This window comes from Hetaerina americana, unplaced genomic scaffold (genome assembly GCF_022747635.1).
Source record: "Hetaerina americana unplaced genomic scaffold, ioHetAmer1.1.p SCAF_116, whole genome shotgun sequence".
NCBI lineage: Eukaryota > Metazoa > Arthropoda > Insecta > Odonata > Calopterygidae > Hetaerina > Hetaerina americana.
The window spans coordinates 197,276-225,092 of NW_027286248.1; the positions used below are offsets into that span (position 1 = coordinate 197,276).

Genomic DNA, 27,817 nt, shown 5'->3' on the forward strand with positions numbered 1-27,817 from the left:
TTCAGTTTTGGGCAAGACCTCGTCAAATTGTCACATAACTTCCAAATTTAGTAATTTAAAAATCTTATGAAAACAACCACTTTTCTTACCCTTAAAGTAGATACATTAAGCTTGAGTGGATGCTCAGCTGCATAAATTTCTGGAAACTGGCGACGTACACTGCACATCAAAGCCTCGGAGCACAATGCTTGGATGTCCGAACCACAGTAACCTTCACTAGTGGCAGCTAAATAGCGTATGAATGGGAGATCCACCTGCTCACCTACTCTCCCAGCATGCACCATGAGTATTTCATACCTCGCCTAAATATAGCACAATAAGATTCTATACCGTTGTTGATGATTTTAAGAATTCCTTTCATTGAACTGCATGAAAAAATGTGTTGTATATGTCTGCCATGCAACAACTCATGCATTATATACATTACAAGAATACATTTTATTCATACTACTTACTCAAGCTAATATGAAAGGACAATTTTTCCATAAGTTTTTTACAGAGCTGTGGAAAAAGATTTGTGGTCAATTTTGTGTGTCACAGAATTAGTTCAAATGCATTGCCATTTATTCAATGTATGCGACATATTTGCTTTGATCTGGTATATCTTTTATGAAACAGACTTTCACTTGTCAGTAAATATTTATATGCCTGCCCATGTCACTGTATTCCAATTAAATATGGAGTTTATGTACGTCCCAAGTGGAGATACACTTACAAATATTGAAACATAACTTATGCCTATTTTGGATGCAAACTGGTGACCTTGATTCAAAGGGCTAATGGTCACCCAACCTGATAATCTGATTGTTTTGTGACTGGATGTGTATGATTTTTGTAAGCTAATCACAATTTTAAATACACATTAGTAGGATGATAAAATATTTCACTTTTCCTGATTTAAATATTTCATGATACTAGAGCTTCTTTCTGTGACAGAGAAGGACCACAATCATAAAATAAAAAATAATAAAACATGAAAGTAAACTGTTCAATAGTAGGAACCCATAATTTGAATTCAAATTCAGATCACCAGTTCATAAATCAATGCTGGATATCTTACCTTGAAGGATGGTAAAGGAAAGTAGAGCTCTCGATCAAAACGACCGGGTCTTCGCAGTGCTGGATCAATAGCATCGATCCTATTTGTTGCTCCGATCACCACAATTTGGCCTCTAGTATTCAATCCATCCATTAAAGCGAGCAAAGTGGAGACAACAGACGAGTGGACTTGATCATGTTGGGATGAACGAATTGGTGCTAATCCATCTATTTCATCAAAGAATATTATGGATGGATTTAACTGCTGAGCCTGTTGAAAATGTATCACATGTAAAAAATCCATTCTTTCTTTCATCTCTTTCCATTCTTTTGGTGGAAGTATAAATTTTCTTTTTTACCCTCATTACAGTTTTCTCTCCAGCTCACTTGGCATATTTACTTGACATCCCTTTCACCAACCTCCTCATTATTTAATAATAACTATTAGACCATAGAAGAACAATATAAATTCATTAACATAATAAATTACTTTTACTACATGTATGAGAGCTGTTCAGAAAGTTACCTCCGAGATGCCTATAATAATACACAGGAATAAATACAGAAAATTTATTATTTTCATCTCAAAACTGCATATCTATCCTATTTTTATACAATTCGCCAAATAGATTTAAACATTCATCATATCTCTGAACTAGTTCACAAATTCCTCACAACATACGAGGGCGGTTCAATAAGCAACCGTGTTAGAAATGAAGAAACCATTTTTTCAAAAATATTTTTTTTTTTTTTCAACATAGTCCCCTTTTAGAAAGATACACTTCTCCCAACGTTCCGGTCATTTTTTTAACCCCTCCAAAAATTGGATTTGTCGAACTCTCCAAAATACGCCTCTGTCTCGGCAATAACTTCGTTTGAGCTAATTTTTTTTCCCGCGAATCATTTCTTCATGTAAGGGAATAAGAAAAAGTCGCAGGGAGCCAGATCGGGTGAATACAAAGGGTGCGGCAGCAATCCATAACGTAATTCATGCAGTTTGGCGGCGACAACGCCGGATAAATGGGCTGGTGCGTAATCGTGGTGAACCAGCACCTTCTTTTTCGCAAAATGCGGCCGTGTCTCCTTTAATTTTTTGTCAAATCGGTCCAATAACTCACTGTAGTATTTCCCAGTGATCGTTCTTCCTTTTTCTCAAAAATCCATGAGGGTGACGCCATTGGCATCCCAAACAACCGCCGCCATGACCTTTCCGGCCGATCGGGCCATCTTCGCCTTCTTTGGAGCAGGTTCACCGGGAGAAATCCATTGTTTTGATTGTTGCTTAGTTTCTGGTGTGTAATGATGAATCCAGGTTTCATCAACAGTGATAACTCGACGCAAAAACACCTTCGGATCTCGCTTAAATTGCTCCAAACACTGCTTCGAAGTTGACAGCCGGATCAGCTTGTTGTCCACCGTGAGCAATCGCAGTGCCCATCGGGCCGGCAATTTTTTCATCGCCAACTTATCCGGTAAAATATTAATTGCCGTTCCGGTCGACACACCCACGGCCTCTGCTACTTCGCGCACTTTCGTTCGTCGATCAGCGAGAATCATGGCGTGGACTTAGTGAATGATTTCCTCGGTAACCACGTCTGCCGGGCGTCCTGGTCGCTCCTCATCAAAAACATGTTCGCCCACGTTTAAATTCGTTGAACCAAGATCTAACTGTGGTCATAGATGGCGAAGTGTCCCCATAAACAGCGTCCAACTTTCCTTTTATCTCTTCGCATTTCTGCCCATCCAAAAACAAAAAGCGAATTACCGAATGATACTGCTCTTTTTAGAGTTTAGCGAAAATCACGAAACACGTCTTACTCGAATAGCTGCCAAATCCAAACTAGCCTTTAAATCAGTCTGAAATTTGTTTCATCATCGTTTGATAGATGGAAGCACACGATGATAACATAAACTTCCCTCAGGAACGCCCTTAGTCGTCAAACAGGGGTACATATTGAACCGCCCTCATAAAATTCTACCGCCTGAGATCGCAGCCGACCGAAGATCGAAAGATCGCAGCCGACCGAAGATCGAATATTGAGGATCCTCGTTGAGATGAGCACGAAAAATGTGGTAGCCTAACTTTTCAGTCGAGTTTTCATGCAACAGAGTCATATAAATCTCTGAAAAACTTTTTAAAGATTTCACCTATTGCAAAACACCAGTTTTCACGAACTTTTTCGTCAATTTTCCGGAGCAGTTCATTAATCACCACAGATGGGCGATCACTTCTGTTATCATCATGGACGCGCGTTCACTCTTCAATGAACGACAGCACTGACGCACAACTCTGCCAGTCATCACATTTGGCTCGCACGGAGCAAAAATTTCTCAATGAATCTCAGCAGCTTTGAAGTTTTTTTTATCAGTAAAAACCTAATCACTGAACAGATTTCACATTTGGTGGGAATTTCAATTGTATTGTTCATTTTGATTTGCTGATGTAAACAACCGACATGCGTGACCTCCCAACCGCTGCAGTTTGAGGCATACATACATACGTGTGCGTCAATACAGCAAACATTTGGCTCCTTTCACTACTCCTCACGTTACACAAAAACAGAGGTTACTTTTTGTACAACCCTTGTAGAAAAAAGGTTATCTTGTGAAAATGTGCGGTACCGAACCATTTGTGAACTTAGCTATTTTTATAATGTAGTAGGCAGTTCAAACCAATCTCCTGCAGACAAATAGCAGTACACACCTACACTTACTAGTTTAAGAATTTAACATAGACATGAGTAAATGAAAAAGAATGAAATGTTGAAAGCACAAGGGTGACTGCTCTCAAAGTACTACACAGTGAGTGAACGAAAAGGATTTGATACTCTAAAAGTCTATTTAACTATTCAAACTGGCACCTTCAATGCATTGCAAACAAATAATACATAATCTGATAGTTGATAATACAGCATCAAAATGTAAAGATTAGTACAAAGAAGATATTATGGCATCACCTAAATACAGATCAAAGATGAAGAATAAATCTGTCATGTTGGGGCCCATCTGGTGTATTAGAGTAAGAAAAATAAAGCATTTCCTATTTGATGTATGGAGGAATAAGGCCATGTTCAGGCAACAGCAAAAATTAGTGGAGTGGATTCAGTTTTGCATTTTTTAGATGAAATAAAAATGGAGAAAATGCGAGAAATATATAGATAGTGTTGTGGGAGATGATAAAATTTAGGTGGAGATTTCCTTTTAAATGAATTATGTGGAGTTCTAAATGTCTAAATCACTCCTAAACATAAAATTTCCTTTGTTATAAATATCCAAGTGTTCATTCAAAAGGAAAGGAATGATCCAAGTGTTGCATTAGCATGGTCTTCATTAATGCTTTCAAGAATTATGCTTTAATTTTAAACCAACTAGACCTAAACTGCAATAATCAAAATTTTCACATTCCCTTCACTGGAAAAAAATACACTCACCTTTTCAAATAGAGTTCTGAGATGTTTTTCCGATTCTCCCACCCATTTTGTAAGGCATTCTGCACCTTTACGACTAAAAAAGGAAACTTTCCTATTGGCTTTGCTGCATTCATTGGCAAGAGCACCAGCAACCAATGTTTTTCCTGTGCCTATTCACAATAAATGTAGAATGTATTTTAAATATTAAGTAATGTCATGAAGTACAAATATAAATATGATGACTGACCAGCTGCCATCAGTTTGCAGTATCACTTTGTTGTAAATCACCAATATTCTTAGTTTAATTTCATTCTGCCCGTGTGATCCAAAATTGGAAAAACTAGAAAGATGTTAACTTAAGTGAAAAATTGTTTTCAAAAATGAAATTGTATGCATCATGGGATTGCATGAATTTCTGAATGGTGGTCTTTATTTCTACATGGGAACTTTCAGAAGAATATGAAGTCTTGTTTAATTTTTCCACAGGAAAAATGGCAATTACCAGCATTTGTTGAGAAAAATCTAGAAAACAATGTTTACTCATTCCATCTAATGGAATTGATAACTTTTTCCTGTGTTTTAAACGACATAGTTTCCTTTTAGGATAAACAAGCCAATTGAAGAAGGGGGCATAGATGTATTGGTTATTACCTATTCACTAACTCTGGTTACTACAGAATGAAAAATGGCGTAAAGAATGTGTTCATGACTTATTCCACTACTGAAATCACTTTCCAAAGAATGGAGTACCAAGACAAAAGTAGGCAATTAATAGAAGAGTATCAATTGGTATCAATGAACAGAATTATTGTTTTCTAAATAATGTTTTTTTAGTTATAGCAGGAACTTATTAGCCAGCCAAATAAGAGGTCATGAAGAAGCTCAATTTGTCTTTTCCATCATTACGAGGGTGGGGTGAAAGGTTTCCGGCCTGACAGAGAGAAGGCGCCAGCAGATTTGATTTTTGGCTTGTATTCTAAAGCATTGTATCTCACTAGCTTGTGAATTTATTTTCAGGTTGATTGCTTTGTTGGCATACATTGGAGAGCTGAATGAAAAAGATGCCTCGATTGCTTATTTGAAACCGAAAAAGTCAAAGAAGCATGTGGTCCTCAAATACTTCTATTTAAAAGGCCTAACACCACTTCAAACTAAAGAAGAACTGGATTACTCACTGAAAGACTCTTCTCCATCATATTCAATGATTTAATAGTGGGTTTCTGTATTTAAGAAAGCTTGCACCAGCTTTCTGACAAGCCATGTCCAGGACGCCCCCGTTGAGGTCGCAAATCTCGACACGATTGAAAAAATTCATAAAATGATGATAGAGGACCGCTGATTAAAAGTGAGTTACATAGCTGAGACTACTATGATGTCACTGAATGTGTATGCAATATTTTGCATGAGCATTTGGGCGTGGAGAAGCTCTGTGCTAGGTGGGTGCCACGTTTCCTAGCACACGATCAAAAATTGAAAACTGGCTCAATTAAAAATTTGGAGCTTTACATGTGAAACCCCTGCTAAATTTTGTGTTGATTTATAACTGTGGATGAAAATTGGATTCGCCACAATTCTCTGAAAGTAAACAACAGTCAAAATAATGGATTGGAACAGGTGAACCAACCCCAAAAAAGGCAAAAACAATTTTCCTCATACTTATCATCTGTTTTTTCATAAGTTACCTGGTGGTCCATAGAAGAGTACTCCTTTTGGTGGTTTTATCTTAAAATTTTCATAAAGATCATTATAAATTAGGGGAAATAAAACAATTTCCTTCAAAGATTGTATGTGTTCATGGAGGCCACCGACATTATTAAAGCCACTGTTTTCTTCCATGGCTATATTATGAATGTTAATTGCATTTTACTGTCTTTCTCCTGTATTACTTTGCCACATTGCTAAAGTGATAGTTAAGATAGAAAAAAATTAATTAATTTTAGGCATGCAATTTTGAAATGAAATGGAACTATGACAGCTATTTATTGTAATCCAACAAAATTCGTACCACAAATACTTCAATAATGTTAAAAATTAATTTCAATCTGCCAAATAAAAAGTACATTTCTTATAGATCTTTATTCAGTTGGAATTGTTTTAGATTATCAACAAAATAGTAAATCAGTAATTTTAATAATATATATTGACAAAAGTGAAATCGTGATAATTGATAAAACAATGAGTTTGGGAACAATAAATTCTCTGAAATTTTCCAAAAATCATTACAGAAATTACATGTGCTAAAAGTTCAACAGAATCTAGGAATAAAACATCCAAAGTTTCACTTCACTTTCAGTCATTGCTTTAGATAAACATTTTTAGTTAAAAAATTCAAATTACCTTATGCAGTAGAAATACTTGGCCACTATAAATTTTGGAACTTCTTGGCTGAAATAACTGTGAAGTTAAGTCATTATGATAAGAGGCCTGCAGATTCTAAGATCTGCATTCGGATGAAATACCGGGAATTTCGAAACTGGGAAAAACAATTAAAATGTTTTGTAGCAACCGAACAACTGGACTTTTAGAAATGACGTCACGCTGCAATAGCGCCCGACAGGCGAGTGAACTGGCAATTATTACAAACCCAGCTGAGTCAATATTAAACTGCCTCATCAACGGAAAATTTAGCAAATATTCATACATTAACGGCTTGCTGTCCGTTATGTGTATACAATTCCTTAATATTGATCATCCTCAAAACTTCGATATTTAACCTGCACTGCCATTGCGAGTACTAATAGAGATTAGAGTTTGCAAGTGCGGAAACGGGCGCCTTCAATTCAAATTTACTCCATATCATCGGAAAGCCCTTTCAAGCAAACAATAGGCACAATGAATTTAACTGAAGGCGATGTTCCCGGACTCAAGTCCAACGTTCAAACTTAGGATATCCCTCATTCAATGAATAAAAATGAGGCTGATGTGTCTTTCCGGCAAATGAGTTGAAAATGTAAATGGTAAATAGCTAGTTTCAATACGGATAATTGTACATGCCTGAAATTTCTTTTTTGATTTGAATAGAACATTCGATTGGGCGATAATATATGTGGACCTATTAAGCCATTGCTTATTTAAATATCGGAGGCAAGATTTATCCGTTTGACACCCGGTCATTTTCATTCAAATGCTGTCCCTACATTATTAGAGAATTTTAGGGGGATTTAGTTGGTCCGCCATTTCATTACGCCTCCTTCCGGCAGGAGGAGGCGAATCAAATAATAATTAGAAAATAATAAATAATAATTCAAGTGGAATCTTACGGAAGATTTATTGCTGAATTATTTTAGGCATTGTTCATGAAGATAGGAAATGGTAGTTCAGTGGGTAGAGCGCTAATGATCGCAGGGCCCGGGTTCGATTTTCGGGGACGTCTCTGGATACCCTCAGCTTGTGATGTTTTGGGTGGCAAATCTTTCTGGGAACTCATAGGGGGCACCATAAGCGAAAGGAACTGGACCCCCTACCCTGATGTGGAAATTTAACCTGCCATTGGGTTTAGTATTGGGTGAGCTAGCTTTACACTCATCTATCAAACCAACCTTTGGGTTGATTAATTTCGTTGATGGTTATAGTTCTTTATTTTCACCAATCTCAAGCACAAAAAAATATATGGTTCTGATACTCCTTGTTGAAACTGTGCCTTCAAAACTACTTAATCATAAATGTAATAGTTAAAATTTCACATTTTTTTCATTTCGCTGTACATGTTCTGATGGCATTGAAATTAAAAAATATGATTCAAGGCAGTGAAGTTATTTCAGTACTCACACTTTCAAGTCATCCGTAGATAATTGCAAGTGAAACACCCTTTTGGTAAACCAAAACGTGTCTATTCCTTTTTTAGAAAAAGGTGCTTGTTTTCATGCGTTAGTGGTGGCGATGATAATTACATGATATCCCCACTGATGTATTGTGGATCGTTACAAAACAAAAACTATTCTTTGGAATTCTGTGGTGGGGTCATTTGGGAGTTTCACAATTTTTTCACTGCTGATAAAGTCATAACACTTCTCTATAGAGTCACTTATATTCATCACAACCACTGATGACATCCTAGTTTAAATCCTTTGTCAATGAGGACCTCCCTAAAAGTAGGTTCTATTCTCAAGAGCTAACTTCGATCATCTCGTGCAAATAATTTATGAAAGACAACAATCTGATCATTGAAAAAGCAGAAAAAGGCAACACACTGTTTAAAAACCACCCCCAATATCCTCAAACAAAGTGAAATTTACAAAGCAATAGTGATGAATCCAAGGGCTCCCAGAGTTTTCGGCCTTCCTAAAATTCAAGTAAATATTCCCATGAGGCCAGTGATTTCCAGTGTATCCGCCCCCACGAGAAAACTATCCTCCCTTTTGAACTCCCTCTTCAGAGAGTTGACAAATTTCCAATCTAAGTTAGGAGTGAAAAATTCCAGTGATTTCTGTGCACAGCTCTCCAAGAAAGGTCCCCCACCCTCCAAACATATCCTATTGTCGTTTGATGTCAAAAACCTTTTCACAAATATCCTGGTTTTGGAAGCATTGGTAGTGGCGGAAAGAGTGCTAAAAAGTGTTGGGGCCAAACCACCCTTCCTCAGTGAGTTCATGTTACTTTTCAGATTGTGGGTGGAACAAAATTATTTCCAATTTAACAATGAATTCTTCAAACAAGTTCAAGGATTAGCCATGGGGTCTCCGTTATCACCACCACTTGCTGACGTGTACATGGACGATTTTGAAAGTAAATTATTCAGCAGCCCCTCAATTTGTACCAAAAATATTCACTGTTGATTTTGATATGTAGACGAAATCTTTGTTATATGCACAGGCACTGATAGATAGAAAAGGTTTTGAACCACCTGAATTCCCAATGTGAAAGTACCAATTTCACTTCTGAGAAAGAACATGATAATCAAATAAATTTTTTAGATATCACAGTGTCGAGAAAGGGATGGGACTTTGAATTTGCAATTTTTCGGAAAAGTACCACCATAGACCGCATCATCCCCTCCTACTCCCGCCATCATATATCGCATAAGCTTTCCACTTTTCATTTCCTTCTAAACAGACTGTTGGCCATTCCTCTTTCCAAAAGTAATTTTGTTAAAGAACTCAAAACGATTAAAGGTTTAGCAATGAAAAATGGCTACAAAGAAAATTTAATTGACAAAATACTGCAAAGAAATGTTCCTTCAAAGCATACAATCTTTTGTTCAAACCAATTAATGCGGAGGAAATAGGTTACAAATGGTGCAAACTCCCATATTATGGATTAATTTCACAAAAGTTACCCAACCTTTTTCCTAGGGAGAAATTTCGGATAGCTTTTTACAATACTAATAACTTAAAATCTTTCTTGAATACTACAAAAAACAAAATATGTACACAAAATAAAAGTGGCGTTTATAAGTTAACTTGTGGGGACTGTAGTGCTATATATATAGGTCAAACGGGGAGATCATTAAAAACACGGGCGGAGGAACACAAACGCTGTTTCAGAGACTGTGACCTCAATCAATCACACTTTGCCAAGCATCCATGGGAAGAAAATCATGGGAGTGATTTCAACCCGGACCTCTTACACCAGATGGAAAAAGGAATGAGAATGGACAAGTGGGAAGAGATCAAAATCAGGAAGAATTTAAAAACAGGTCATTGGGTTAACGATTTATTGTTTGAATACCTCTCCCCAATCCTGGAAGTATATATACAAGGTTATTATATAATAAGAGTCCCATGTTATGGGGGGGAAAAGTAGACTTGCAAGTTCTGATGAAGTTCACCTGTAGATGACTGCAGGTCCTGGTATAATGATTGTGAATGCTATTGTTAGTGGTATATAATGAGCATAAACAATAGCACTTAGCATATACACACAGGAAAGAGGGAGAATACCAAGTTGTTTGAAAAGGGGGCGACATGGAGCTCTGAGGGGTGCATTGCACATTAGTCTTAGTATCCTCTTTTGGATTTTAAATACAACATGAGCACAGGGTAATGGGCCCCAAAAAAGAATACTAAAAATTACGTGGGCATAAAACTCACCATAATAGATAGACATAAGCACTTCATTATTTACAGTTTGCCTGATAGAACGTACCAAATAGCACGCTGAACAGAGTTTTCGGCGTAATCTAGAAATATGGCTTTCCCAGTTTAGTCTACTATCCAGGGTAACACCCAGGAAGGAGGCATTATCACTCCTTGGAATAATCACATTGTCAAAAGACACTGAAATATCTGTCAGAGGCTTATTTTTATTTACAAAGTATATTAAATTTGTTTTTTCCTTATTAATACGAAGAAAATTACGATCACACCACTCTTGCAAAAGGTGGATAGTATTGTTAGCACTTGATACGAGGCCATTGATTGAAGAGGCAGACACTAAGACATTTGTGTCATCGGCATACAGGATGGGAAGTGTATTAGGTACAGAATTAAGCATCCTTGGGAGGTCATTTATGTATATGAGAAAAAACACTGGGCCAAGAACGGATCCCTGGGGAACCCCGCAGGATATTGTTTTTGCAGGCGATACATGAGATATTCCATCTTTCGTAACACTTACACTCTGTTGTCTGTTGTTTAGATAAGATTTAATCCAATTATATGGAGTACCTCTTATGCCAGATTCTTGAAGTTTCAGCAATAACATATGGTGATTGACACAATCAAAGGCCTTGGAGAAATCAAATAATAAAACAAGAGATTCCAGTTTATTGTCTAGGTCAGACAATATTTTGTTTATACAATGGTAGGTAGCAGTGGTAGTGGACATGGATTTTCTAAATCCATGCTGGTAGGTTGATAACAGTTTGTGCGATTCCAGGTATGATATTAATTGAGAATAAAACACTAATTCAAAAATTTTACTGAATTGATTGAGTATAGATATTGGACGATAAGAACTCATGTGCTGTTTATTTCCTTTACCTTTATAAAGGGGATTGACTTTGGTGCTTTTAAGAGATGATGGAAACTGACCAAGCCTAAGAGATTCATTGACTAAGAATAATAGAGGGGGTTTAATGACATCAAAGGATTTTTTAATGATGATAAAAGGAATGCCATCTGGACCAGAGGTGTACTTATTTCCCATTTTGTTTAAGATATTAGTTAATTCAATGTCAGAGCATGGGCGGAGAAATAGGGAATTACATTGGCTTGATGTTTGTCTATGAAAGCTTTGTTTAGTCACGTTGGGTGACTGGTGAGAAGTGAAAAAGTCATTAAAAGCCATGGCAATAGCAGAACTGTCCTCAAGTTCGTTACCTTGAGAGTCCAGTAATCTGAGATTGGGGGTTAATGATATAGGAAATTTTGACTCCTTGATAATTTTCCATATTTCTTTTGATCTATTTCCAGCATTAAATATTCTACGATCATTAAAAGTTCTTTATGCATTACGAAGAAGACATTTGTAATTCTTTCTCATTGCCTTATATTCGAGAGGTTCAATAGGCATCGATCTGTTTTTGTAATGGAGAGCCATGTTTTTCATGACTCTGGATGCATACTGGATTTCATCAGTGACCCATGACTTTCTGCCCTTAGACAAAGACGAATTTTTAATTTTAACGGGTAATACAGGAAAACAAAAATCAAAATAGGATAAATATGTTGAGTAAAAACAATTAAAACCATCTTCAAAGGAGCTCATGGAGTAAACATTGGTCCAATCATGACACATAAGCAAATTGCGGAAAGCATTTACATTCTCATCAGAGAACTTTCTCCTGTAATTTGTTATAATCTTGTCAGAGGCATTAATGCAGATGTGGAGAGTAATGGATAGTGGTCAGAGATATGGGATATTATAACCTCGGTTTTTACGAATCGATAATCAATATTTGTAAAAATATTATCAATGGCCGATGCAGAAGTAGAGCTGACCCTGGTGGGTTTGTCAGTAGTTACATTTAAGTTATACAGGGAAAGAACATTTAATAGTTCTGATTTTTCTTTGGTGCCATGAAGGAGGTCACGATTAAAGTCACCAGTGACAATCAGGAGGGGTTTATCAACTGAGTTATAAACATTGTTCAGCATGCTGGAAAATTTATCAATAAACACATTGAAATTACCACAGGGAGAGCGATATATAGTTAAGATAAAAAAACTGATATCACAGAAGTGGACAATAGTCACACTGGATTCGAAAACCTGTTCAACATTGAGACAATAATATGGAAAGGTTACAGAGCTAAAGGTTAAGTTCACAGAAACAAGAATTAGGACTCCACCATTTTTGAGTGTGGACCGGCATAAAGCGTCGGCCACAACATAGCCAGATAACTGGAAAGAAGCAAGTTCATTAGCCGTGAACCAATGCTCATTAATGCAAATTACATCAGGCTGGTGATGAGAGATAAGCACTTCCATGTCAAGTTGTTTGTTCCGCAGACACTGAATGTTAACATGAAGGACATACAAACTTCGTGCGAAGTTTGTATGTCCTTCGCCCACCATACCAAGTACTTCCTCATTTGTTTTCTTCTCTGTCCATTTCACCTTCTCCATTCTTCTCCACACCCACATTTCAAAAGCCTCCAATCTACGTCTATCCTCCTGCTTCAATGACCACGTTTCCGCACCGTACATAGCTACGCTCCATATCAAAGTTTTTACGAGTCTTTTCTTAACATCCTTACTCAACGTCCCTGTCATCAACTCCCTCCTCCTTGTGAAAGCCTCTTTGCCTAGCGCAATTCTTCTCCTTACGTCCCTACTACTTTGACCGTGTTGGTCCAAAACACTACCGAGATACGTAAACTGTTCTACCTGCTCTAGTTTTTGCCCTCCTACTTTTATGTTAAGCTTAGCCTTTTTCTTTCTAGAAAATCGCATAACCTTTGTTTTATTAATATTGATTCTCATCCCATACCTGTCGCACTGAATTTCCAATTTACTCAGCAATGCTTGCAGCCCCTTGGCTGACTGACAAACTAAAGCTTGGTCATCAGCAAACCTAACTGATTTTACGAATTCCCCGCCCACTTTCATTCCTACCTCGAGTTCTTCCCATGCCTATTTGATCATTTCTTCTGCATACAGGTTGAACAGCAACGGTGATAATGGGCAACCCTGCCTTACACCTCTTCCTAACACTGCCCATCCGGACTCCCCGTTTCCCACCCGCACCTGAGCAGTCTGAGACATGTACAGGTTGCGGATTAGCCTCCTTTCCCTCCAATCTATTCCTATTTTCTGCAATATACTCATTAGTTTTTCCCAATTCACCCTATCAAACGCTTTTTCGAAATCTACGAAACAGGCAAATACCTCCTGGTTGTGTTCGATATTCCTCTCGATTAATAATCTCATTACTGCAATGGCATCACGCGTACCTCTCCCCTCCCTAAACCCAAACTGATCATCCCCTAAGTAATTATTTGCCCTACTCTATCCTTTTGTTTATGATCCTGAGAACAACTTTAGCTGCGTGGGATATCAAACTAATTGTCCTATAGTCTTCACATGACGTGGCCTTTACCTTTTTCGGAATAGGAACTAAAACTGATCTCACAAAGTCTCCCGGCCAGATTCCCTCCTCATAAATACTACGGATCAGCCCATATAGCCTCTTCCTCCCACATTTTCTTAAGCATTTTAAAAGTTCCACGGGAATGTTATCTACCCCCAAGGCCTTATTTAGTTTCATCTCCCTTAATGCCCTTTCTATCTCATGGTCTAGTATGCCTGGACCTAAGCTGTCCTCCTCTACGTCATTTTCTTTTTCAATGTCTAACTTTGTTGGTCTGAGTTCTTTACCATACAGTTCTTCTATATATTCCTTCCATCTCTCTTGGATCTTTCCTGCGTCAACTATTACCTTACCCGCCTTATCTCTAACTGTTAGCATAGCTCTTCCTTTCTTACTTCCCGATAACGATTTAACTTTGCTGTACAGCGCACTGATTTCACCCTTCCTCTGCAGACTTTCCATATCCTCGCACTGCGTCTTCCACCATGCTTCTTTTGCTTTATTTGTTGCCCGCCTCAATTTATTGTTCAATTCTTTGTACTTCATTTTGCCTAATTCTGTATTCATATTCTTCCATTTTCTCCGCTCATCCATCTTTGTAATCATCTCATCCGTGATCCATGGTTTCCTAGTCCTTTTAGCGTTAACGGTTCCAATAGTGTCTTTTGCGGCTTTAGACAACCCCTTCTTGATCATTTCCCATTTTTCTTCGATAGTACTAAGCCCTTTACCATCCTCCATGATTTTCTCTACTGCCTGTTTGTATTCCTTCCTTTTCAACCCATTTAACGCTTCTACATTCCATTTTCTAACTCGCCGCCCCTGCCTTATCTTTTTGAAACGTACGCTACATTTCATAACAACTAAATTGTGGTCTGAGTCCGCATCCGCTCCCGGGAAGCTGTGGGAATTTATCACACTATTCCTAAACCTGATATATATATATATATATATATATATATATATATATATATATATATGTATATATGTATATATATATATACATACATATATATATGTATATATATATATATATACATACATATATATATACATATATATATATGTGTATATATATGTATATATATATATATGTATATACATTCAAACACGAAATCCCGCCAAACGGCAAATAAATACTCATATATATACAGAAACAGATATAAGGAAAAGGGATAGGAACACACATAAAGAACGAACACAATAGAGGTGGGGAAGGCGGAATCGAACGGATCACAAGAGTAAAAATATTTCCTTGACCGGGACTCGAACCTTGGATCTTTCCACTTGCCGGGCGGATGCTCTTAACCACTTGAGCTATCGAGGAAACGTAATTTACCCTGAGATCTGTGGGTCTAATATGTCGCCAAGCACCCTGATTCTTTAGCCAAGAGATGGCATCAGGGGGCTGTTTCACCCACCGCCTTCCCCACCTCTATTGTGTTCGTCCTTTATGTGTGTTCCTATCCCTTTTCCTTATATCTGTTTCTGTATATATGTATATATATATTATACATATATATATATATATATATATATATATATATATATATATATATGATACATATATATATATGTATAACGCCTATTTTTCTGTTCACTCCTAGAGTTGATTTGATGGATCCCTATATCCTGCAGAACTCCATTGCTATTCCTTGTCCCAAAACCGTAGTCCTTAACCTCATATACAAAGCGAACGGTAACCTCAGTAATGCCTCTTTCTATCTTTGCCTACCTTGATGATGCAAGCTAAGTTATTTTAGTATGACATAGATTAATAACTCTGCTTATATCATCTAACATGTCCGTTCATATTCCTTCTATTTAAAACGTATTTCCTTTTCATTAAACACTGTTACGCATTTACAATAAAGTTTCCAACAACGTTATTTCGTTCTTACTCCCTTATCATACAGCCACTCTTTAGATCTATACTCAAGACTCGAGACCTTGTGGTTGAAAGAAAATAATTACAAGGTCTGTCCCAAAAATGAGAAATAGTAATCCAGGGAGAAGTTTTGGCAGATCAAAGCACTAATTGCTATTGAACCTGGCATCGCCGATGCCAGGTTCCTATCCACCCTTCCTTTCCCATCCATCCCTAATGGTGCAAATGACCTTAGCTGTTGGTCGCCTACCCTAAAACTACCACTTGAAGGCATGTTCCCCGAGACACGGACTAAATTTAAAGCTTACATACATATGTCCGTTTTATAATGTTGGAAAACAATTCAAGTACTCTGGTCTAAGTATGCTCATAACATAAGAATGTTCGGAGCTTCATGAGCACAAACATTATTTTTATTCTATTATTTTGCCACTGATAAAATATACTTATCTGTTTTAAACTGACAAAATAGCACACCATGCCATTGAAATTATTAGTTACAATAATGCTTCAATTAGGCCATGGCTAACACCAAAGTCATGAACACATCATACAGATTGAATACAACATAAAATTTGAATTTTTTTAAATCTTTTATTTTTCAACTAACATGAAATTTTGAAAGCACACGCGGTTGAGCCCATGATACCTCAGAAATATCCCAATCATTGGGATACAAGTTATAACATGAAATTATAATAATATTTATAATTGATAAATAATTTGAACAACAATTTTTGGCAAACTAAAATAGTTACATTTTCACTTCTCCATGGATCCATAAACAACACCATATTTTTGCAGGAAAAGTTGAACTGATTTTTCCTTTTCTCCTTAACTTTCAGTAGCAATATGAAATTTCTTGCATCAGTCAAAAACAGAGACACCCACCAAAGTTGTTAAATTCAAACTGAAACATATCGTTAGAAAGAATGTACTTGATGCACTTTTGCTCAAATATGCTAAGGAGAATCACATAAAACACAACAATTAATAAGGAGTTTAACAATGTTCAAAATATGACCAATAACATGTTTTGAAAGTCATGTTGTGCTAAATGGCACTAAAATAAATAACTCCATTAACATAAAACTAAAATTCCATTCAATTCTATTGAAAATATCTAAGGATTGGTATAACCTCCACTTTAAAATGCATATGAAAAGTACTGATTTAATAATTAACATCAATTCAGAAGCATAGTAAATTTTCCTGAAATTCTAAAATATCTGAAAATATTATATGTACATACATATATATATATATATATATATATATATATATATATATATATATATATATATATATATAAATGGTGCAGTGCTCGGTGAAATAAGGCAAACATCAAATGTTTAAATAATTTATACAACTAACACTGCTAGGAAAATAATCCTAATCATAATGGAATTTCAAGGAGATCATTAAATCTTGTTATGCATAAAATTAAAATGCAAAACTGGTCCCAAAAATGTCATGATTTTTATCACAATACTAATTATTTATAAGGAAACAGAATACAGAACTGACGGATACGCAGTAGAACCTCAAGCGCTCGGCTCTATGAAATCGGAATTCTCAATCACTCAGCATGTCAATTAGGAGCCCTGGCATCAAATATAGTTAATTTGGACCATATGGCATGATCACAGTTCTGCAATATTCAACAATATTACAGTTATTATTATTTAGATGATGAATATCAAATACTTCATCAACCTTCTTCAAATATAATTGGATTAAACCCCAAACATAACTCAGCCCTTGTCACAACTACAAATCACTGAAGTAGTGGGATTAGGGGATTCATGGTTATAAAGCATGCTACATCATGGGTAACAATGGTAACAGAGAGCAATGATCAAGCCTTTGGCTTTATTTGTCCACTGCATGGTGTTTTACTTGGTATTAATAGCTATCAATGTTGACTATTCAGGATTGACAAGAACAAAAAATTATTATTATCTACATTCATAACTGAAAAATTAGGTAATACAAAACTTATGAAGGCAAGGCATCCTTTTCACTCATTCCATCTGACTTTTCTTCTGTTTTTAACTAAGTCAAATAAAAGCTTCAGTGCTATGATGAATGTGAACTACAATTTAATACAATCTCTTTCTTAGACAGTAAACTATTGCTTAAAGTACAGCAATTAGAAGTAAACTCATCAAGATAGCAAGAAGCACCCTCTCTGGTTACCAATGGTTCCTGTCACATCTTTTCTGAGTGAGATCTTTTCTGAGAGATCTGTACACAGTCTTATTGCAATTATTAAGGAAAGTAAAATTGTTTTAGTAGTTTTTGCTTCACGTGTTTGGTGCCTAGCAAAATTTATCCACCTTCATCTATCACATAGAATGAAAATTCAGGTGCTGACTTAAAGGAATTATTCTAATAAAAAAGGCATTTTAAGCATCTAGAGCTATCTTGATTACAGTAATCACCCATATGCAACTGAGCACTGTATCTATACTCGTACGTAGTATCTATTCCACAACCAGACATAAGCAAATGATGTGAGAAGTTATAGAACCAGGTCTGATATGTGAAGTCAAGACTTGATGCAAATATGGTTAGGATTCCCCACTTCCCAGATTAACTAAATATGAAAACCCTGAGTCTCAGCATTTAACTTTGAACTACGGCGTGTAAGTTGGACAGCTTGGTCAACTACACGAAAATTTCCAGGTTGTGGGATGAATTTTGTTTATTGCATTCAAAATACACAATTTATTGAGTCACAGTTTTGTTTCTTTTTGATTTTTCTTTTGATATAAAGAATTCCCTTGTGCATTTTGCAATTGCATTGAAGCCACTAACATTGTTTTTACAGTGCCTTTAGTGGAAAAGATAATTACTGAAATCAGTAACAATGAAATTTTGTTTAAGGTTTCATACACAGAAATAAAATGTATAATATTTGAAGTTATTGGAATTCTTAACAGCCAATGGCAAAGGTTTATGCTCTTATGCATATTAAATTTGTGCCTGAATGTTCTCATCAATGTTAAAGATCCCTTTCTAAGAGATAATCACCAGTTTGACTTATTTTGCACCATTAATTTTGCAATATCTTATTTCTCCTAACCATCGGCTGTGAATTTGCTGGTGGCAAATGAAAAAGATGTATTATGTTTTTGGGAATGTTCATGTTGGCAACAGCTATTGCCACCTCATGTCACTCCAAGAATTTTCCCCAGTAATTAAAAATCCAAGTTTATAACTTCTGGGGAGTTGGCTTAGCTCATCACATCAAACAAATAATGGTGGCAATCAAAAGCAAAATATCAGACATATATGACATCATTGTGAATGCCATGGGGTGAGGTAAATGAGAGCTGCATGGTAAATATGTGATTGAATTGATACAAAAGATCAAAACTGGCTAACTTAACGCATCCTCTGCTTTAACAGTCCAGGAAACTCCTCGTGTTTTGGACAGAGAAAATTTATTTATTTATTTATGCATTAGTCCAAAAACAGCTCTTCGACGTTTACATCGGACTTGGAACATTGATATAACAATTTGACAATTACATACACCCAAGCCCAAGGTGGAGGAGACACCACCTAGATGGGAATCAACCCCGTGACCTCTGGGTCGGCAGACCAGGACGTTACCCCACCACCACCAGGGCTGGCAAGGACCCATTGCATTAGTTTGTTATACTAACAAACATCTGGAGCCCGTGTATGCCTTGCAAGGAGTGATTCCTAGATACCACATATCTCTCCATAGGTATTGAAAACATGATTTATCAGAGGATGGTTTCATGAGCCTCAATGCCATGTAGGCACATGGCTAGAATGGCACACAGTGGTACAGAAGAGGAGTCTCGGTTCAGGTCCAAATGCACATTTGATGATGACTAATCAACACAAAATGTGCCTCAAGATACATGCAGTTGTCAAGCCCTCGATGATCACTTCCAATGAGAATGTAATTCCATATGCTGAGGATTCTCTAGCGCACACTGCTGCAGCAAAACTGGAAATTTGTTAAGAATTCCCGGCGAACGAAAGACCAAAGAGGCCACCGGTAGGAACACACAGATAATGCTCAACTTCCACCCTCATGGGAGATCCTCTAGTATAAGTAAATCAAGTTTCACGGCGAGATGACATAACTATAAAGGGACACACCACACCATTAGAAACAGAGAATGGTGCCTCGAAAAGATCATGCAGAGTAGTGTTCCACTGCCCCACCCCGGGAAAACTAAGTGAAATGAGGTAGAATGGACGTATAAGTACCACGTATCAACTTGGAAATTTCTGGAAATGTCTTGCATCAACCAGGGTTGACATAGATTGGATTGTTTCCTTCGGCAATGGAGATGCAAGGAATACATTGGATGACTATCACATCAACAGGGTGCCCTTTGACTTACGACACATGCAGAAACCAAAAGATTCCAGTTTGGTTGTATGAGGTGACTACAGGGTGAACAAGTCATAAACACACAGATACAAGTTCACTACAGTAGGATGAACTTCGCCATTTCAATAAATTATACACACATCATCTCAAAAGAATATCCTCACAAGGCAATAATAGAGACACACATGTGATACCCTGCTTTCATAATTTTAGTTTTTAAATAGAATGGATTTCTGATGATTGGGTCAAAAATGATGCACTTGACAAAAATACAGAAAAAAATATCAGAGGTAAGTGACATGATGGTGCCAAAAGCCCCAACATGTACTCCAATGATCACTGAAAATGGATAGTGATGGCACTCAAAGAGATTCGGGAAATATCTAAAGAGAAGTTTGCCTCCATGCCATTCACTCTGCTTGATGTAATGTTTTACTCTTGGAGAAACCATGAATCCAGCAGTTAAGTTATCTAAAATAACCTAAGGGATACTACTACCAAAAGAGCAATGCTATTATTCTGTTAAGTGATGCTAAGTTTTAGTATCCCAAAAAGAAGCATTCAGCTTCCTTTTTAGCAAAACACTGTGCTCCTAAAATACATAAAATATATTGCAATTCGAGAAATTTTGACAGCTTTCCTCGTTCCTGAAAAAATTGAGTCATGAGATTCTTCTGTAGTTTCTGAATTACCAAAAATTAAAATAACTATGTGAAATGCTGCGACAATAACATTAACAGAGTCATCCACTGACGTACAATTCCTCCATTACCAAGTAAGTAACTCAACCCACATAGAACAAATTACATTTTGAAATTCCAACATAGCCAATTAATACTCGAAGTGAGGTGCATTCATAATTGATAATTGCAATCATCTCTTTTTAAAGATTTTGGGCTGACAAATGCCCATACAAAAAATTCTGGGGTGCAAAGGGTCATTTATATCACACACACATTTAAAATATGTTCTTTCAAACCATTGTGCATGTTAATTAATTTTTTCTGGCTGAAAAGATGCATTTAATGCATTAAGAGTGCAAGTAATTAGGAGCTTTGAGTAGTTTTATAAACTATATAGAATTCTTTATGCACATACTGACAGCATATTGATACTTTAACAATCAACAATGAACTATACTTAATGTTTTTTCAACGCCACTTTTTTATCATAACATCATGAAGTCAAAAATGAATATAGTATGATAAAAAATAGATTTAACAATTTCTCTCAAGCAAGTTACTTGCTTCAAAAAATCAACACATATAAAATAATTTCCCAAACACATCAACTCCTATGGAGTTGAAGACAAATTCTAGTAAAAAATTTAAAGCTAAAAATACTAATATTTTGTAGTAAAACAAACATTAAGGCAGCAAAGGAGCCATGTCACAGAGGCTGGATATGTAATAATCAGGAACAAAGGATTCTCTACCTATGTCGTCCAGTGTGTTCACACCACTCAAGACCATAAGGCTGATAAACCCACAGTTGGATGCAAATCCGATGTCATGTGAAATTCTGGAAGGGAAGTGCATGGGGATTGAAAACTATAATTTTCCAAGTACTCTTAGACCGCAAATGAATGATATTACACAAAAATTGCATTCCAATTGGAAAATCCCATTAATAGATCACCTGCCAAACTATCTAGGATACAGATACAAAGCCAATAATGAAAGAGTTGTTTCCTACTTAATATCGTGAAATCATGGTTCTAATTTTGGATTTTTGGCTAAAATTCTCAAATTCACCATACTGGGCTAATAGATTTTGCACAATCACCGATGAATCATTATTAGGTTTTCTACTACATATTTAATAAATTCAGTCAAGATAGTATAGTATGTAATATCCGCTTGCAGCCAAAAGGCTATGGGTTAGATATTTATCTATTCAGGGTTCTGCCTAATACATTTTCCATACCCAACTTGAAGGCATTATTTCCAACAAATCAGCAATCAGTTTCCACACTTACTGGAAGATACACTTCGTATGAATTCATTTACAGATGAAAATGCTCTATGTAATCTCAGAGTTTTTATGCATTGGGCTGAAACAAAGCTGTTGGCATAATTCACCCCTATTCTGAACAGCCAATTTCATCATTTGACCATTTTATTCATAAACAAAAGTAATGGGTCACCAATAACAATCCTGCCATACACATGACATATACACGATCATATTGAATACTTCATGTACAGCAAAAATTGAGCACACATCATATTAAGAATTACCGACAATATGCATTAACACCTACCTAGTCAATTCGCAAATCACCACTTCCATCGGCTCCTACATCCCTCAATTTCATATGACAAGAATTGGAATCAATAATCAACTTCCAACTGTATTTAACTATCTAAAAACATCTACACCAAAATATTTCTTTGGATTTTTGAAGGCACGGATATTCCACGCAGCAATGCTTCATTAAGTACATATTAATGCATAAAACCAAAAATATGGAGAAAAAAAATACTGCCCAGTTTGTTGTTCTCCACTGATTTCAATACATCTTGAAAACTATGCATTTAAAACATAAGTTTCTGGGTTAGTTAACAGTTACAAAAATAGGATTCATTATGAGAGTATAGCACATCATTTACACAGTACGTATCAACAGCCATGACTCAATTAATAAAGGGTGATGAGAGGTATGCCCACTCCCCTTTGTGACCATAACAGGGTTTTTAACTTTTTTGAATTTTAACTAAGTTCTTTATGAAAAGAATTTTAACTAAGTTGCTTATGAAAACACCAATGTGCAGCTCGAGACTGATGACTTGAGAGTTTACTGCTTGACTTGTGACTGGACTTCTCCAAACAAATAGCTAAACTAATCTTCAACCTTCAACCTGATGAACACCGTGTATTTTGCCATATGCTCTGAAATGCTATACACTCAACAATAATTTGTATTTGTCATTACAATGCCTCATCTGGTTAGGAAAGTGCTTTCCTGAACAAAGTGCATGGAAAAGGTGCTGATGTTGGACCGATTTTGGCTTAAGTCGGAACCTAATGAACACACATCTCAATTCAATATGCACTCTGTACTTGTGCAGGGAATAAGAGACATTTTCTTAAAAATGACTGGATCCAATGAGTATGCAATTTAAATTGTTAAAAGAGATAAACCAAAGACAACAGTTCAATGACCAAAATCAAAAACCATCAACTAATTGAGTGGCTAATGGAAACATAACTTACGTGTCTCCTATCATGAGAGTCCTTTTTGGAACTATACAGTGGACTTTTTGGAGGTACTCTCCTCCAATAATACTAGGTTTGCCCATCACAATAGGCTCCTTGCCTGACACAGACTTCACTGTATCACTAAAGTAGCCGGGGCCTAGGAATGAGATTGAATGAAACAGTAGAAAACACATTCAAAGGACAATAATCATTTTATAACAAGAATATTATTAGATATTAAAGCACACGACAAGTGACTACACCACATGACTTTCTAATTTATCGAATTGGCTGAGTAAAAATACGTAAATGCTTTTATTTTAATGAAATAATGTAAATCCCAATTCAGCTAAATCACATCTTAAAATTTTGCGCTTAATATTTTAGACCCTACTCCGAAATCTCATCTCTCTGCTTCACTAACAAATTAAGGTATGATAAGTACTCCTCAGAATACAGTAACTCAGATCAAAATTTATTTTTACATTTGAATGAACTAGCAAGGCATTAATCAAATAGGTAGGTCAAATTTTAAGTCTTGGTATTCTCTAAAAACTCAGATTTCTTGAATCCATGAAATGAAACTCAATCAGTATGAATGCAATTAATAATTAAGAGTAATAAAGTTTTTAGTTCGTAAAATTAATTCATTTCAGCACTTTTGTTTCAGGTATGTTTCAATAGAAAATCATAATCACATTGGAATTATTTTCTCTGATTTCTTGTTTATATTATTAACCAAAGTCCATACTTCAACAGGATTACAATATTAATTTGAAAACATTGATAAAGGAGGTAGTTCAGTCATTTTGATGTTAACTATGAAGTTCCAAGATTAAAATAAAAATATTCCCACAAGTCATGTATATGACAACAAGGTAATTTATCCTAAAAATTACAATTTAATGTACGGTTAAGGCAAGAGAATAACTTAATAATTACAGGGTTTAAAGATTCTTTTTCATAGCTACCAGTAGATTTAACCCTTCTGGTTCAATTATGATATAAAATTAAATCTTATTAATTTTAATTAAGGGTGAATACGAAGTTATCCCATCTAAGCAGAGAAGTACATACACTCCCAGAGAAATATAATTAAAGTATGAAAGAAGCTCAAACACCTAAGACTTGTAGAATAATAGTTACATATTTGTTTTATGAGGAACTCTAGAGTTAATGCCATTTGCAAGAATAATAAAGGTGACCAACGTGCAGAGGAAGAAAGAAAAGTAATGATGAGAGATGTGAATGGCTCAATGTCCTAAATGTTAAAAAATACATGCGATACTCATTCACATAGAAATAGATATAAGGAAAAGGGATAGGGACATATGTAAAGAATGAACACCCACCAGCAAGAGCTTGAGAGCATCCACCCCGCAAGTGGAAAGATCCGGAGTTCAAGTCCAGGTTTAGGAAATATTTTTCCACTCGTGATTATCCTGATTCCACCTTCCCCACCTCTACTGTGTTCATCCTTTAAGTGTTCCTATCCCTTTTCCGTAAACCTATTTCTATGTGAATGAGTATGTGTGTGTGTATATATATATATATAAAATCATAAATATTTTATATATATACTTATATATATATAATATATATATATATATATATATATATATATATATATATATATATATATATATATATATATACATATATATATATACATACATATATATATATATATATATATATATATATATATATATATATATATATATATATATATATATATATATATAACGATTGTCCGGAAAAACTCATACGAGCGGCACAATAATGGGCTGACACAACATAACACAAATAGAAAAGAATAGACACATATAAAAGAACACTTACACGGTAAATTGTTCGAGCTTTCGGCCCTCTCAGGGGCCTTCTTCAAGAGAGACACTCTTGAAGAAGGCCCCTGAGAGGGCCGAAAGCTCGAACAATTTACCGTGTAAGTGTTCTTTTATATGTGTCTATTCTTTTCTATTTGTGTTATGTTGTGTCAGCCCATTATATATATATATATATATATATATATATATATATAAATATATATACATATATATACAAATATATACACATATATACACACACACACACATATATATATATATATATATATTCTATAATATATAGAGGAAGAGGGCCTTTTATTTTTTCCATATTATGGACTATTAAGGCATTAGCATAAAAAATTTACCACGAACACTAGAACCAAGTATGAATGAATACTTAGGGCTTACAATGCACTGTTTTTTGTTTTCAACGGTTTTGCCAGGAAAAGGCATTGAGGATCTTTTTCTCTAGCACAATGCTGCTTGAAAATTTTAATTTATAAGCTTTAAATAATATTCCAGTGCTGTGAACAACTTCCTTTAAGCAATACATGTAATCCTAAAAGAGCTGAAAATAAGACCCTTTGAAAATAATTCTTTGAATAAAGCATTCCAACCTCACTTTCTAAAGTTAGAACTTGGAAGGATATTCGTTGAGTCCATTATTAAGTATAGCAACTTTTAAGTATCAAACAAACTTTAAACCAAACCTCATAAATGCATCATTACCATTATTAAACATGAGTTCCGTTAACTATACAACACAGTGCCTACGACTACTGTGCCACGAATATCAGTAAACCTTTCACTGAGTTTGCATTGTCATGGAATTTAAAGCAGTATTCCCTCAACAGAACTATCCTTAGTTTGCTCTTATTATTGTACTGCATATACATTAATATTTCCATCAATACTTGGCTTATATGTTCTTTCTTTTTCCTGACAGGAAAAGAGTTTTCTAGAAGATAAGGTTGTTTACTGATAATATCTCCTTTCTACCATTTAGAAACGTCATTGATTTAAAAACTAATTATGAAATGTAACTGTTGAGCGCAATAATATTAAAAATTTATTTGAAATACTTTCTATGCAATGATTTCATTTCCACCACCCCTGAATTTACAATGATAGAGCTTTGAACTTTGGAAGCTTGTCACTTTGGTCACCTTTTCCATAGAAATAAGTATTAGCATACATATTCTGAAATCTTCAAATGTGCACTTAAGCATTGCAGAAATTGCAGTACCTTAAACAAGTTAAACCAAGATAAGAGGCCCCAATGCATACTTGGTCAATTTAGTGACCAAAAATGAAAGACTGATGGGTTAATCAGTTAATGAAAATTTTAAATTACCCAAAGAACATTATTAACATAACTGGGAGACCTTGTATAATGAATAAATATTAGTTCCTTCAAAATATAGTGGCATGTGCATGGAATCTGTAATACTGCCCGCAGTTTATTATTTTTGCTATTAAATTTTGCACACTTGCATAAAACACCTTTTAAATCATGGGAATGACACTTGCATATTCAAAGCACTATTGTCGAGACTATTTTGAACCTTCTACATAAAATCCAACACCCCTTCAGTCTAGAGAAATAGGAGGAATTCAACAGAAATGCAGATGTCTAAGTCCATCGCCATGAATTAGCCCTCCAAAATGTAACCACAAAGACGGCCAGTATAAGATTTCAGTTCTCATTTTTAAGTTTAGAGTAACATGGATTTATTGAAGAATGAATTAATCAGAACTATTTAATTATTTCTAATTTCACGCAGAGCTAAAATAAGTCTAAAGTAAACACACAATATTAATAATGTAATACCACCGGCTATTTTCAGTATGCTTGTGGTTTTGAAAAATGGATTGTAATTTTCTTTGAGGAATAGTTAAAGAGCAAATGACCACAACCCTTGGAGCACCTTGGAAGCAAATGTGAAAACTACCATCACTCCCCATGCAAAATCTTAAATTTGACCAATACCTCAGACAAATTTTTCAAACTCCAAAAATTAAATGAGGGTTCTCAGTGCGGAAGATCAGTAATCATAAAAATATGGCATCTCTCTTACAAAAATAATTCCATACTACTCTAAATTAGCGATTCAACATACTTATTTACTCACAGTTTTTAAGTTATCTTAATTTTTCAATCAAAGAGTTGTTTTGATATAGCTCTCAACATAAATTTGGAAGAAACATAAAATAAGCACCGAATGAATTATATGACAAAGAGTTTGGAACTGTGTGAATACGGAGACTGACTTAGAGCTGAATTACTACAGAACAATTAGTTAAATTAGTGTAAATTAATGCACTCAGCCATTTAAGTATGTACCAATAAAATTTAGAGTTCCAGCAAATGGAATTTTATATTCTGTTGCAGTAGCTAGCAATATGCTGTTTGGATCCTTTAAATATGCCACTCCTTTCATCATTTTTAAGTAGTTAATGTTAACATCCAAATCCATCACCACAGCCCCCACATCAGGATCCATTTTGGACATTGCATTTAATAACTCCATTATACTCGGCTCCGCTAATGCGCTTGACTGCAAGGAAAATTAAAAGGCATATCAATGCTAGTATTAAA

At 35.5% G+C, this 27,817-nt stretch overlaps 1 protein-coding gene across 1 annotated transcript in view; it reads right to left on the reverse strand.

The window, feature by feature from the left end:
- Positions 1-27,817, reverse strand: part of LOC139685565 (uncharacterized) — a 71,622-nt gene that overhangs the window by 32,403 nt on the left and 11,402 nt on the right. Inside the window, exons 6-11 of the mRNA XM_071582512.1 lie at positions 27,563-27,776; positions 23,405-23,546; positions 21,624-21,709; positions 4,470-4,618; positions 1,061-1,309; positions 90-302 (exon numbers count right to left, since the gene is read on the reverse strand). Of these exons, the coding sequence (XP_071438613.1) occupies positions 90-302; positions 1,061-1,309; positions 4,470-4,618; positions 21,624-21,709; positions 23,405-23,546; positions 27,563-27,776 (1,053 nt within the window). The remainder of the gene's footprint in view (positions 1-89; positions 303-1,060; positions 1,310-4,469; positions 4,619-21,623; positions 21,710-23,404; positions 23,547-27,562; positions 27,777-27,817) is intronic.